We start from the raw sequence: 14,259 nt of genomic DNA, 5'->3' as shown, positions 1-14,259 counted from the left end.
ACAATTTATGGAAGAAAGGTACCAAGAAGATGATTAATGGTGAAATTTGGCGGATGAAGTTTTGATTTTTGTTATATAAGACCTTTGACTCTTTAAAGACAAATTCAAATGGGTAGTGCTACTCTAACTTTTTAAATTTAGGGGTAGTTTTTTTGATAAAATTTTTTAGTAAGTAGTTGTTTCCAAATACCTCTATTAAGCATGTAGTTCCTGACAATTTTTCCTTTGTTATTGTTTGTACCTCATTAAAACAAGTAAACAACCTTTTTCTCACAAAATATTACCCAATCACAAAATGAACTTGGATTACCCTATCTTCAAGATTCCATTACATGTAACATACCACAAAAACAACAAATGACCCACAACCAACAGTAGCAGACTAGCACTACCTTATTCCATGGCATCATTCTTATTCACCATCCCTCCTACTTCTACTGCATCATTCTTCCCCAAAATCACACCCATTTCAAACCCAAATTCAATTTCCAAAATCCCAAAAGTTTTGGGACAATCCCATTTTTATTCAACTCCCAGAATTACTCCTTCCATTACAGCATCATCAGCAAGCTCATCAATGGCTGCTAATGTTGAAAAGGCTGAAACTTTAAAGAGTAAAGTTGTTCCTGCCATTATTGTTGGTGGTGGAAGAGTTGGTAGAGCTTTACAAGACATGGGTAATGGTGATGATTTGTTGATTAAAAGAGGGGATCTTGTTCCTCTTGATTTTGATGGCCCCATTTTAGTTTGTACTAGAAATGATGATCTTGAGGGTGTTCTTCAAGTTACTCCTCAATCTCGTTGGAAAGGTTAGGGTTCTAATCTGCTTTCTTTCATTGTACCTTTCGATTTATTAATTATTAATATTATGCTGTATATGTGATTAAGTTTGAGGAATTATTGTGAGGCTTATTTTTTCAATTGATTAATTCTAAAATTTGAAAGGGTTTTTTTATTAGGGTAATTTAATCCTGATGTTGTGCAAGATAATGCCAATGTGTTGAAAATTTTGAAACAATTTGGTTTGTGTGTATGGAGTGTATAATTTTGTAACAATACAAAAGTTGCAGATTTGAAAATTTATCATTGGGTTGCTGGTTTTAATTGCTAAAATTGGAAGGTGTTTCATGTATTCAAATTGTTAAATCAACAATCATTTCAGCATCAAGTAAAAATATTCCTATGACCTCTGTACATAATCCAACAAGGACATACACATCCTTTTCCTTGCTTACAATCAATCTTTCATTACTTTGATGTGTTGATAAGAATTGATCAAGAGTTTCCCTAAAAAAAAAAAAAAGAATTGATCAAGAGAAATAGAATGTGCTGATGTGTTATTATAAGTCTTGCTTTCCCATTTTATTTTGTTTTATTATATCATTTTTCTTTTTATAGAAGTGATATGTGAGTTTTCATAGTGATATTGACATTCGAGAACCAACTGGTTCCCCTAATGTCAAGTTTTCAGCACTGCTATAAACTGTTGTATGTAAAACTAGATACATATGAATATGCCTGGTTATATTTTAAAAATTTCTGTTTCGATCATGTTGATGATGGTTGTATCCTGCTCATAATCCGGCAGATTTGGTCTTTTTCCAGAATGGGATGCTGGAGCCATTGTTTCACAGTAAAGGTCTTGGTGATGCTGACCAACTTTTGGCATATTTTGCGGTGGCTAAGCTTGGTGAACAACCAATTGATGGTAAGACAGACACTAATCCAGAAGGTCTGACAGCAGCTTTCGGCAAATGGGCTCCTGCGGTAGCAGAAAGATTACGTGCTGGAGGCCTTTCTTGTAAGGTAAACACAATGGGCTTGAAGCTTTAATGAGTAGTGTTCTTATTTTAGAAGAACTACTATTTAAGAACATTTCCTTAGTTTATAGAGCATAGGACATGTTTTCGCACAAGGGAGGTGTTCCCACAAGAGCTTTTGACTTATTTTGTAGTTTTGTAATATTACTTCCAATTTTCCTTGAGTTGTGCATCAAATTGTTTGTCTTGTTCCAAGAACGAAGAGGAGTTTTGTAAAGTAAAGTATATTAATATTTTTATTTATTTTTAATAAAGAGATGCATCAAGTTATCAAATAAAAAATACAGCTATAAAAGTTATGTTGGAAATGTTATGATAATATTCCTATGTCATTACTGATGTTGAAATTTGATTAGCAGTAATAATCCGTGCATTGAAATGCCTCATGGGCTTATATTTAGAGCATATTAAATAAGTTAATTTTTCTGATTGCTGATGACTGCAGGTACTTGATAAGGAAGCATTTCAGAAGCACATGTTAGAGAAACTGATATGGATCTCAGCATTTATGCTTGTTGGAGCCCGTCATCCTGGAGCAACAGTGGGTGCTGTAGAGAAGGACTACCGATCAGAGGTATGGCTAAATTTACTGAAATTTGGTTGTTAAGGTGGGCCAACTTAAATTTTCCTTCATTGTGCCAGATGTATTAAACGTCCCATAACAAGATCATAACCCCTAATTTCCTATCATCATGTATCTGTGGTCTGCTCATGTCCCATCCTTAGGGAAAGAGGATATACCACTATCCTTCTTGCTGACACTTATTTCTCAGCAATTCCTTTCTTTTCCTCTTCTATGGAATACTTAGCTCTTAGTCTTGCTGAATATTTCATAGTTTCTTCGTATTTGATGCTTCCTGGAAGAAATACTACTAGTAGAGGTTGAGCTTATTTTCTTGGCTGTAGATTGTCAGAATTTCCATGCCTTTTAACTTGTGCAGCATGTCAAGGCATATATGCTTTGATGACCAAAAAAAAAAGAGAAAGCAACAGATGTCAACTTTGAATTATGCAGAGATTCATATTTTTTGGTTTAAGCATAGAGGGCCAAGGAGAAAGCCGAGAAACTCGATTTCATCCATATAGTGTTGGCTATTGATGACGAGTACTGATTTGATCCTTGTATTGATAAAGATTATACTTGGATAGCTTAAGTTTGTTTTCTCTTGCATACATATAAGCTGCTAATTATTTTATAAAACTGAATCCCGTGTTTTAGAAAATAGTGATTGTCAAATGAAGGAAATTAAATAAAAAAGAACCAAAGCATACACTTCATTTTACCAGCACTTTGACCTGAGTCTGGAAACTTCAACCCTTCTTTTTGGATCCAAAGTATTGTTCATCACTTAATCTTCACTAAAAGGTAAATCTGACACCTGAACCGACCCTTTGTCTTATATGAGCTCTTTGATCCAAGTGCCATAGCTTTAAACGAATTTAATTAGCTCTGTTAAGATGAAAGTGTAGCTGTGTAGAAAATTGGATTTCTGTGTCACTATATAGGCATATCTGACAAAAATCCACAACCATGGTGAAGATGGCGAGATAGATGCTGCATTTTGTCCATAAAAATTTGGGTTGAGGGTGGCAACATGCATCTATATCTTCTTAATAGATGTTCTACTGATTTCGTAAAGGATGGAACACCTTGCTATAGACTCAAAGCTCAAGATACTCAATGCAACAGTAACTCACAAAATAGAGAGAAAAGCTTGGAACTTTCTTTAATTAATATTGTAATGGAGGCTACAAGTTTAAGCTAGATAAAGATAGCTAATGTAAAGATTGAATCTTGCAATACTCTACTACTAATTACTACTCTATGATAGCATCAAAATCGGCATAACATTCTCATACCCTACTCTCCCCTTTTATACCCTGCATTCCTCTTACAAAATACCCTAATACAATCAATAGTTTTGTCATCTACTGCCTATGTGGCTTTCACAGAAATTCAGACTTCCTCCCACAATTCTTAGTGGTCATTTTTTGTCTTGTTGTTGCTGTCACGTTGCTGCTCTGCTTGTGCCCTGCTTGTGCTGCTGATTTGTGCCTTCGTGTGTACACCTTGAGTGGTTGCTGCAGCTGACTAGCTTGGTCCATAGCACACCTTTGAAATTTTGAAGTTTTATTGTGATTTTACCTTATTTTGAGTTTGGTTTATAAGGTCAGAGCAGTTGTTCCAAATTTCATGGTGGATTAGGGCTTGTTGAATTAGTTCTTGGTTTGTAAGTAAAGAAATTTGGAGCTGGCATCTTTGTTTGACAAGGGAACTTTGCAAGCCTTTATTATATCAGATTGTGGTTGGTGAAAATGCTTCAAGGACGATGACCGGGAAAATTGATTCTAAAATCAACACCACTAAGCTGTAAATTGATTATTCACTCTATGTTTAGGGTTAAATGACTTGAATCTATTTTTGCCCCATCTTAGGCCTTGTTTGGTTAAACAAAATAAATGGGGGAATTGAAAAATCATGGGAATTTAGAAATTGGGTTTGTTTGGTTGGCTATAAAAAGTTAAATATATAGGAATTGCAAATTCATGGGAATTTCCAATTCCTACAAAATATGGGAATTAAATTACCAAGGGTGCCCTTGGTAATTCAAAATTCTCATGAATTGCAGTTTCCTTTATAACAACCAAACAAATTTATGCAATTTCTAGGAAATTGAATGTGAGAATTTAATTTCAATAAAATGCGATTGCCTATGGGAAATGAGTTCCCGTATCAACCAAACAATACCTTATATTGTTTACAGTTTACCTAATACCTTAAAGTTTTAGTGAACTTAGTTTTAGTCAACTTTTTTACGTTGTAACAAAAGGAGTTCCAGGGTGCAACAGGATTTTTCATTCTGTACAAATTAAGGTAATTGAATCTATGTTGCCTTGGTGGCGCGAAGAACATATTTGGTTTGAAGAACATAGTTGCTTACATTGCCTAATGGAAAGCCATAGCTGCATGCTTCACTTTTAATCAAGCTGCATTGCAGTTGAGAGAAAGATGAACGTGAAGGACTTTTATTTTATTAATCTTTTTGGAGATAGCAAGTCTGCCATTGTTATTCGATGTAGATTTGAGAACATTAGGAATTCTTGAAGCTTCAATATTAAATGCTGAAGAGAGCTCACTGTATTACTCAATAAGTCGCTGCTTTTCTTCTACTGTACTTCTTAACACAAGCTTGTATCATAAGACTATTCACTTAAGTGTTTTTGTGCATACTTTTACGTGTAGACGAGAATATAAACCAGCTTATGAAGGTTTAAATCTATGGATCATTATAATTCTCTTTGTAAACAATCTCAACTGTCGACATGTTTTCAGGTGTCAGTTCTTATTGCTGAACTTGCATCTGCAGCTGCAACAGAAAAGGGCTTGGCATTTGAAGAAGGAATAGAAGAAAGATTATGTGCCTATTCACGTACTGTAGCACACTTCCCCACGGCAGTAAAAGAGGTGAATCCCATCTCTTATTTTCTTATTTATATCAAGTTCTGCTATTAAAGGACTTCAGAGAGATGGCTAGACTGCTGTAAAACATGTGACAGCTCCAAATTGAAAGAGAGAATCACTTGGGAAATTACGATATTCCCGCTTAGCCCTATATGTTTCTAATGCTTTCATTAATCTACTCTTGCAGTTCAAATGGAGAAACGGCTGGTTCTATTCACTTTCCGATAAGGCAATTTCTGAAGGAAAACCTGATCCTTGCCCCCTTCACACTGCATGGCTAGAAGAATTAAATATTGTGCAAAGAAAAGAGTTGGTAAGCAAGTGAACATCATAATTGTATCAGGGATCAAAATATTCTGTATTTATTCATTCTTTTACTTGTTAATCTTTTTTCAGACATGATTATAGAAAATTATACAAGTCAATACAAAATTTTATGTATAAAATTATCAGACTTCATTATTTCCACCCACTCATACTTTGAAATTTGAGGTTTCAATATCATGTACAACTGTACAAGTACAATAGTACATGACCAAATCAACTAAAAAGTTAAACTGATGATTGAAGTCTAAAATTGCTTTTTATAATCTTTAACTATTCTACTTACATACATCTAACTTCGTATTATATTAGAGTCAATTAAACTACCTACAGCTATGTAGCCCTTTAAACTGCTACACAAAAACAATGGGGGAGTAGGTTGTATATGAAAAAATTTAATTTATTTTTGATAAGAATAACGCAACGCCCTTATATTACTGATATAGAGACTTTCATATAATATATAGCTGCTGGGCTGCTGCAGACTTTTAAGAACAAACCAAGCTGCTGCTTTGATTTAATTCTTTGACTGCCTTTATTTTATTTGTTTGTTCAATGCTCTATAATTGTGTGCATTTGATTTAGCTTGTATAGAAAATTGGCAACTTGTTATTTTTTAGTGAACAATATCTGTATATAAACTAAGAACTCTACATACTTCAGCTATCAAACAAAGTACAATAGAAAAGTAACAAGAAAAGTGTATACTAATCTACAATAATGGATTTGAATCAAATAGAGGAAGATGAAGAAGTTCAGAAACTGATAGAAACCCTTCCGAAAGTTCCCTTAAGGGGCTCGGATTTTCAAATGATCGAGTATCAAGGTTTCTACTACTACAATGAAGAGGATATTCCTACATTAAGAAATGCCATCACGTTTCAAAAACACTTTGCTGCTCGAGACACTGATATCTTCATTATTAGCCCTGCAAAAACAGGTACAGCTTGGTTGAAATTTCTGCTTTTCGCTGTTGTTAATCGTGTAAATTATCCAAGCATTGATCAAATACCTTTAAACTCCCATCATCATGGAGATCAGCTTATACACAGCCTAGACTTCTTACCACCAACCACATCGTCCTTTACACATCTTAATGAGCTTCCGTCACCTAGGCTCCTTAACACTGCTGTCCCTTATGCATCCCTTCCTGAATCTATCAAAACTTCAGGATGTCGGATTTTGTACCTTTGTAGAAACTCATACGACATGCTTGTGTCATTCTATTACTTCTTCATAGACTACGCTAAGAAGGCCAAGGGAGATGATTTCATACCCCCTACTCTCGAGGATTGCTACCAAGACTTTAGTGAGGGTAAATTTGTTCCTGGCCCTTTCTTTGAGCACGTTCGTCAGTATTGGGAGGCTAGTACAGAGAGATCAGACAAGGTATTGTTTCTGCAGTACGAAAATCTGATAACCGAGCTCACAATTCAACTGAAGATGTTAGCCGAATTTATAGGAATGCCATTTTCCTCCCAAGAAGAAAGTGATGGTATCATACAACAAATTATAGACTTGTGTAGCTTTGAAGATAACAAGGCCGTGAAAGTGTGGGATTGGACCAAAGACGATCAGTTTACACCCGACATGTCGGAAAGGATGGCTTTATTGATGCAACAAAAACTTGAGCCTGAACTATTCTTCAAATTGATCCCATAAATAAATAATGAGTTGCACCCTTTTATTTGTTTCCTTAATGCTTTAATTTGCTTCCATTCCTTACTTTACCTCAAAGTTTTCTAGTAATAGACCTTCTAGTATGTTAAAGAAAATTTGTTATTCCTGAAATATAAACTACTCTACACAATCTAAAATTTCATGTTTGTACATAAAGTGGAGATTTTGTAATTTTTTTTTTTTTTTAACCCAAATCTATTGAAATAAGAGAGGAGATATAACCACTTGAGCTACCTCTCACTCTCATCATCGTTTTTTTATACGTGGACAACTTTTGATTTTTTCAATTACACTAAGGGCCTGTTCTCATTTACTGAACTCAACTGAACTGAATTGAACTGAACTGAACTGAACTGAACTCAGCTGAACTCAACTGAACTGAACTGAAATGAATATTTTATAAGAGAAGGAAATTAGGAGCTGAACTGAACTGAGCTGAGCTGAACTGAACTGAACTGAACTAAACTGAACTGAACTGAATTTCAACGTAAGAGAACAGGCCCTAACTTTACAACCCACCTACAATACCTAATTTATTTAAAAGTTTATGAATACAATTTTACAAACCATATTTTTTTATACATATAACCTAAAATTAGTTACAAACAATATTTAGCTAGTGTAGATAATATATTTTTGAATAACAGAACATATCCACAACTTATTGTGAATTTCTTTCACATCACTACAATCTACTATATCATTTGTATGTAAACTTTCAAGTATCATTCCATCCTCGTTGATTTTAACAGGTTTAGTCGGGTTTTGGGCAATCCAAAAATCTCCATAAGCATTTCGATTGATGTTATCCGGTCGTCCTGTAAGTTTCATAAACACTTCGGTTATTCCGGCTTTCGGACCGGTTAGCCAGTGCCTTTGAACTTGATATAGAGTTGTTTCCGCTACAAGAATGAAGTCCTTGTTCTTGCTCAAAGCTACTCCATTTGCGAATGATAAACCTCTAACTAACACGGTAACACATTTCGTGTTTGGGTTATACTTCATTAATCTTCCACTTCGATCTTTCATATCTATTTTGCTGAATTCCCTGTTAATGATTATACTTCATTAATCGTTGCAAATAATATGAAACGAATGTAGTAGATTTACATAACAAGTTATATTTGCAAAAATATACGAAAAGGATTAATCCTAGTCGTACGTAAAATGAAATAGAGTTATGCACATTCTGTTTTCTTCTTAATGCAACACTTTTTATTACACGCTTATCAATTTGTTATTTCAATCATTAATATCTTTTATTACTAATATAGTAATATGTAAAAATTATAGAAATTTGATATTATAAAGTACTCGGTATATATTACCATCGATGATATTGAGAACTTGAATCAGTGAAATAAATGTCACCACTCTCAGAGTCGATATCAAGGTCGTTTAGAAAACGAAATGGTACCCCATCGGCACTGGTGGCTAGTGAAGTGGCGGCACCGCCTTTACGATCAACTTTCACTAATCCAAAACTTGAATCAGCAATGTATAATTCACATGATGCCATGTTAAACTTCAACCCAAGAGGTCTACCACAATATTGTTCTAAAGGAGAGTCATTTAATCCATCACATGCATTTGACCTGTAATAATCATAATCATAAAAAATAAATTAAAATATGTTACATTTCTACAACGTATATAAATATTTACGTTACTCTATTTTGATGTTTTTGAGTTTATATTGAATAAACTTTATAAATCCTGTAGCGTATATAGACCATTTTTTTAATTGCTTTTTTAAAAGTCACAAGACAGGTGATGAGAATTACTCTTAGGATAACTTGAAATAGGAGGGAAGCGAACTCTAACCAACTTATCCATCCCTCTCTCTCATCTCGACGATATGTAAATTTAGGATTTCCTTATACGGAATAGGTTAAGTAATTAAATTTAAGATGTATACCTATCTTGACTTGTTATTGCAAAGACGGTCCAACCAATTGAAGGGCCTTGCCACTTTAATATCCGACCATCCGAAACTCCAACGTACGGACCATTACCTTCGCAATCAAACGCGGTAGATTCTGCACCTACCGCGTCGAGTCCGAGGGCTAGATGATGATATTGTCGTTCATGTGCATGAGATTGAAAGCCAGGAAGATATACGTTAGGTATATATAATCTTGAAAGAAAGGAAAATTGAGCTTGAGTTTTGAGGAAGAGAAATAATAAAGAAAAAAGAATAAAAATTTTCTGATTCATTATTGTAAGTTATCAAAGTGGTAGGAGAGGTATTAATATTTGTAGTAGTGAAGATTATCAATAACAAAAGTTTGGCAATGAAATTAAAATTTAGTGCAACCTAAAGTACGAAACCATGTGAGAGTAGGGCATGAAAATGATACATAACCATTAACCAATGGATTTATTGCATAAAAAATAATGTAAGTTGTGGCTCACTACTTCTACCCCCACAAGATTTAAAAATTTGGGTCTACCTAGTGCAAGTTAGATTTGTTAGACTCGTCCAGAAAAATACTCCATCCGTCCCCTTTTGATAGTCCCTTATGGGTAAATTTTAGTCCCAAAATATTCACCTCATTTGCTTTTTCCAACAACCATTAATATTAATTTTTTACCAAAATTTCCATTAATTTGCAACAATATTTGTGCAAATTTAAATTTCCCATGTAAATTTTGTTTTCTCATATACTTTTATTACTTTCTCTCTCTACTTTTTTGCATGCCCAATGTCAATTTACTTTTTCAATATATTTTTACTATTCTTATTTGTGTTTATTAATTCCCGTGAAAAATACTCATAAGGAACTACTAAAAGGGGACGGAGGGAGTACTTTCTTCGTATTAACTTTTTGATAATTTTACGAAAATATAATTTAAAATATGTAAGTAATAGAATGTGCATTGACAAGCGTAAAATCACTGATACTGCAATAAAAAAATAAAATAAAAAGAACCAACTACAGTACATCTTACATTACTCCGTATTATTTAATTACAATATTATTTAATGATTCCGAATCCACATTTCTGACTTCTTGTAGTAGTGAAGATTACCAATAACAAAAGTTTGGCAATGAAATTAAAATTTAGTGCAACCTAAAGTACGAAACCATGTGAGAGTAGGGCATGAAAATGATACATAATTAATGGATTTATTGCATAAGACACAATGTAAGTTGTGGCTCACTACTTTTACACGACAAGATTAAAAATTTTGGGTCTATAGATCATCAATTCCATACTACTAAAAGTGAATCTAAGAGAACACTTGTCAATGAAATTAATACTAAGAGAACTCTATACATGAATCTGACTATCTGAGGGTATACAAACTGGTTATGTGAACTTTAAACTATATATGTTGTAATACGGTATTTTAATATTAAAATATAATAATTAACCAAGTGAAGTGATCGTGGGTAATTTATTATGTTGTTTGATGGTCAGTATGTGCTAAGTATTGACACATAGCACTTATATGTTTTAGAAACAAATAGGATGACAAAATGTACCACTATAATTTCATAGGTGACAGGTTGTATTTAATTTAAGAGAAAATAATCAACGACATATATAGGATGACAAAAAGTACATTGCATGCATAATAGTACACAAAAGTATTGTTAAGACAGCTTATACTTTAATGTTACATTATAGTAGACAAAAATGTACCATTGTAGAAAAAAAATCAAATGAAAAAAAAATCCCCATTATGCCCTCTTATATACATGCCTTTTTTTTTTTTTTTTTTGACGAGATCTTATATACATGCTGAACAGATAGGTGCTATACTGCTATGTGCCTATATTCACTCGGATGGATGTATTCATTATTGATAAGAAAATAGTGAGTTTTGTACGAGCGAGTAGCTTTATCAATTAATCTAATATTTACAGCTCAAGCTGCAAAATTTAGAATCAAATAAATACGAATTAAAAAGCTAGTAGTGGAGTTGAGTTTAACATTAACTTGAATATATATGTCCCTACTAGCTTCTATAAAAAAATATGTATCTATTAGGTTAGGTCCCTGTTTAGGCATATCTTAGAGCCTATTCACATTTACGTAATTTCAGTTCAGTTCAGTTCAGCTCCAATCAGTTCAGTTCAGTTCCAATCAGTTCAGTTCCAATCAGTTCAGTTCAGTTCAGTTCAGTTCAGTTCAGCTTTTAATTTCCCTCTCACATAAAATATTCATTTCAGATCAATTTAGTTCAGTTCAGTTCCAATCAGTTCAGTTCAGTTCAGCTCCAATTAGTTCAGTTCAGTTCAGCTCAATTCAGTAAATATGAACAGGCCCTTAGTTGAGTTGATCTAGGAATTTGCTTAGGGATTAATAACAATCAAACCTTAAACATCAAACACAATAACAAGAACAATAATAAAGCAATAAACAAATTATTATAATATAAAGGAGAGAATTTAGAGTTACAATACTGAATAAGGATATGCTCCTTAATCAGAATGGATACAACTCCGAGAAAACTAGTGTATTATTAAAAAAAATTCCCACCAAAATTACTTTCTAAAAAAACTATTACATTAAATAAGATTGAATTTAGATATTGAATATTATTTTGTATAAAATCTAAAGTAAACTTCTTTTATCGACTTGCACATTATAAGGGTCTGTTTTGTTCACCTTATTTTCACTTATTTCAGGTGTAATAAGTTCAGTTAAGTTCAAATAAGTTCATATCAGGTCTAATAAGTTTTAATAAGGGTTAACCAAGTACAAATTACATCTAAAATAAGATTTAATAAGGTCTCATAAGTTCAGATAACTTCTGGTAAGTTCAGATAAGTTCATATCAGTGAAAATCAGGTGAATAGAACACACCCTAACCATCACATATTTAAATATCTTTTCTCTCTCAGGTTTTTATTGTTTTAATATATACAAAGTATATTTCCTACGGATTAATATTGATAAATCGATTTATAGTTAGGGTCTGTTCACATTTACTGAACTGAGTTGAATTGAACTGAAATGATTGGAGCTGAACTGAACTGAGCTGATTGGAGCTGAACTGAACTGAACTGAATTAAGCTTAAATGAATTTTTTATTAGAGAGGAAAATTAGGAGCTGAACTGAACTGATTGGAGCTGAACTGATTGGAGCTGAACTGAACTGAAATTAAGTACATGTGAACAGGCCCTTAGTCACGTTCATGCATTGCACATGGTTTAACCTAGTTTAATGATAAAAGCATAAATTATGTCTTGTCCTATAATTTATTGAACATGGAGTTATCTCATAGGTCATGACGTGTCAAAAATATCAGTAAATAAACATGTCAAAATTCTGATATTTCAGTGTTTAGAAATTCGCTTGTCATGGAAATAAGGTGGTTGCAAATCTTGCAATGGATAGAAACGAAAGAGAGGGGAAGGTGGGAGCTTCTCTAAAGGAAGCAGAGCAATAGAGCATGCCAATGCTAAAACTCAAAAGTATCAATTATCAAGTGTATTAATTGTATTTTTTCAAAAAAATAAAAAAAAAATAAAAAATAAGTGTATTGATTGTATCCTCTTTGTTTCTCATGATGGTTCTATGGTTTTTACTACGAGTATATGCTCCGTATAAAATTTCATGTTATGCAATATACTACTTCGTATTATATTAGTCACGATCAAAGATGGGCATCGTGTCGTCGCGGGCCGTGCTTGGCCGTGCCAGGGTGGGGCTCGTGCCGTGCCGTGCCGGCTTGGTAGCGGGTCGTGCCGTGCCGTACCAAGTTTTGGCACACCCTAGCCCACGGCACGGCAAGGCCCACGTGCTTTCCGGGCCGTGCCGTGGGCCACCGCAGTTTTTTAATTTTTTTTATTTTTAAAAATATTTATTATACAAAATTGATGTATATATATTATAAAAATAACGTGCCGGCGGGTCGTGTCGACGGGCTGTGCCGGCGTGCCGATGATCGTGCCCGTGCCGTGCCAAATTTCAAAATTTGTGTTCACGGCACGGCCCACAAGTGGGCCGCCGTGCCGTGCCGTGCCGGAAACGTGTCGGGCTCGTGCCGCCCGCGTGCCACGGCCCATGCCCACCTTTAGTCACGATGGCCCAAGTAGTGTCTAAACACACATTGCAGTAAAAGTGATGCAATTATAAGAAAACAAAGGGAGTATGTAATATTTGTATTTCGAAGACTTAGGTCCAACGCATAATCATTAAGTCACAAATTCATGCAAAGTAGGGCAAGGGAAAAGATTTCATATTAATCATACCAACAGCTTTGTTGAGCATGATTTTTAATCCTTAGTATTAGTATTAAAGTACCCTCACGATATGAAGGCTTTGGATACGATGGAATGGATGAAATTCAATCCATCTATCGCATGGAAATGATGATTGATCTTATGTAATTACTACCTCCGTTACAGGTTATGTGCAACGATTTGACATAAAGCAGAGAGGAAAAATGTATAATCGTTGCACATAACCTGTAACGGAGTTAGTATATTTTTTTGACACAATCTTATGTAATTATCTTGCAAACGCAATAATTCAACAAATTGATCTCAATCCATTTATTTGCATCCTAGTTCCCACCCTAGTTACAATGAAACAGTAGCATCAATTGCTGATTTCCCAATTAGATTTTTATGGTTAATCCCTAGTGCCAAAAGCACAAGGCTAAATACATAATCATTAACCAGAGAACTTACTGTGCTCCGACCAACAATAGGCAACCAAGTCTCCTGGACAAGCAACAACTTAAACGACAACGTCCTTAGCTTGTGACTACATAGAATAAGACACCCTAGGTTTGGGTTGGTTCAGTAGGTGAATCCTGTATCTGAGGTGTTACTCTCCTTATTTGGTTTCCTAGTCTTGCTTTGGTTTCACTGCCGATTTACTTAAAACTTGCTCTTCTTCCTTCAGATCTAGTTTGATTGAAATAAGTGAATGCTCCTAGGTGCCTAGCAGAGATGAAGAAAATTCAAAGAAAGATAAAGTGCAGGAGTGAAAGAGCGACGAAAGGCAGG

General features: G+C 34.2%; 3 protein-coding genes across 3 annotated transcripts; 2 read left to right on the top strand and 1 right to left on the bottom strand.

Annotated features, from left to right (window-relative positions):
• Positions 1-316: 316 nt before the first annotated feature.
• Positions 317-5,751, top strand: LOC145610037 (uncharacterized). The gene is made up of 5 exons (XM_081665281.1): positions 317-809; positions 1,589-1,806; positions 2,266-2,394; positions 5,155-5,286; positions 5,471-5,751. The coding sequence occupies exons 1-5, from the start codon at positions 401-403 to the stop codon at positions 5,606-5,608; spliced, it is 1,026 nt and encodes a 341-aa protein (XP_081521407.1). The 5' UTR covers positions 317-400; the 3' UTR covers positions 5,609-5,751.
• A 576-nt stretch (positions 5,752-6,327) lies between these two features.
• Positions 6,328-7,269, top strand: LOC145610565 (cytosolic sulfotransferase 1-like). Its single transcript, XM_081665880.1, has one exon. The coding sequence runs from the start codon at positions 6,328-6,330 to the stop codon at positions 7,267-7,269; it is 942 nt and encodes a 313-aa protein (XP_081522006.1).
• Positions 7,270-7,753: 484 nt separating this feature from the next.
• On the bottom strand, positions 7,754-9,553 carry LOC145610038 (protein STRICTOSIDINE SYNTHASE-LIKE 10-like). The gene is made up of 3 exons (XM_081665282.1): positions 9,206-9,553; positions 8,616-8,882; positions 7,754-8,335 (listed from the first exon to the last, which is right to left on the bottom strand). The coding sequence occupies exons 1-3, from the start codon at positions 9,502-9,504 to the stop codon at positions 7,900-7,902; spliced, it is 1,002 nt and encodes a 333-aa protein (XP_081521408.1). The 5' UTR covers positions 9,505-9,553; the 3' UTR covers positions 7,754-7,899.
• Positions 9,554-14,259: the final 4,706 nt, after the last annotated feature.

The sequence above is a fragment of the Chenopodium album genome, chromosome 24, assembly GCF_948465745.1.
Source record: "Chenopodium album chromosome 24, dcCheAlbu1.1, whole genome shotgun sequence".
NCBI classification, from domain to species: domain Eukaryota; kingdom Viridiplantae; phylum Streptophyta; class Magnoliopsida; order Caryophyllales; family Amaranthaceae; genus Chenopodium; species Chenopodium album.
Note: the sequence above shows the minus strand (reverse complement) of the source record. Positions and strands in the feature narration are given on the sequence as shown.

Bases quoted from the DNA above. Each gene is read 5' to 3' on its own strand.
- LOC145610565 (XM_081665880.1), top strand. From the start codon at position 6,328: ATGGATTTGAATCAAATAGAGGAAGATGAAGAAGTTCAGAAACTGATA.
- LOC145610038 (XM_081665282.1), bottom strand. From the start codon at position 9,504: ATGAATCAGAAAATTTTTATTCTTTTTTCTTTATTATTTCTCTTCCTC. The intron at 8,883-9,205 runs GTATACATCTTA...TGATTATTACAG, and splicing joins GCAATAACAAGTCAAGATAG to GTCAAATGCATGTGATGGAT. The intron at 8,336-8,615 runs GTAATATATACC...AATCATTAACAG, and splicing joins AGTTCTCAATATCATCGATG to GGAATTCAGCAAAATAGATA.
- LOC145610037 (XM_081665281.1), top strand. From the start codon at position 401: ATGGCATCATTCTTATTCACCATCCCTCCTACTTCTACTGCATCATTC. The intron at 1,807-2,265 runs GTAAACACAATG...TGATGACTGCAG, and splicing joins CTGGAGGCCTTTCTTGTAAG to GTACTTGATAAGGAAGCATT. The intron at 2,395-5,154 runs GTATGGCTAAAT...ACATGTTTTCAG, and splicing joins AGAAGGACTACCGATCAGAG to GTGTCAGTTCTTATTGCTGA.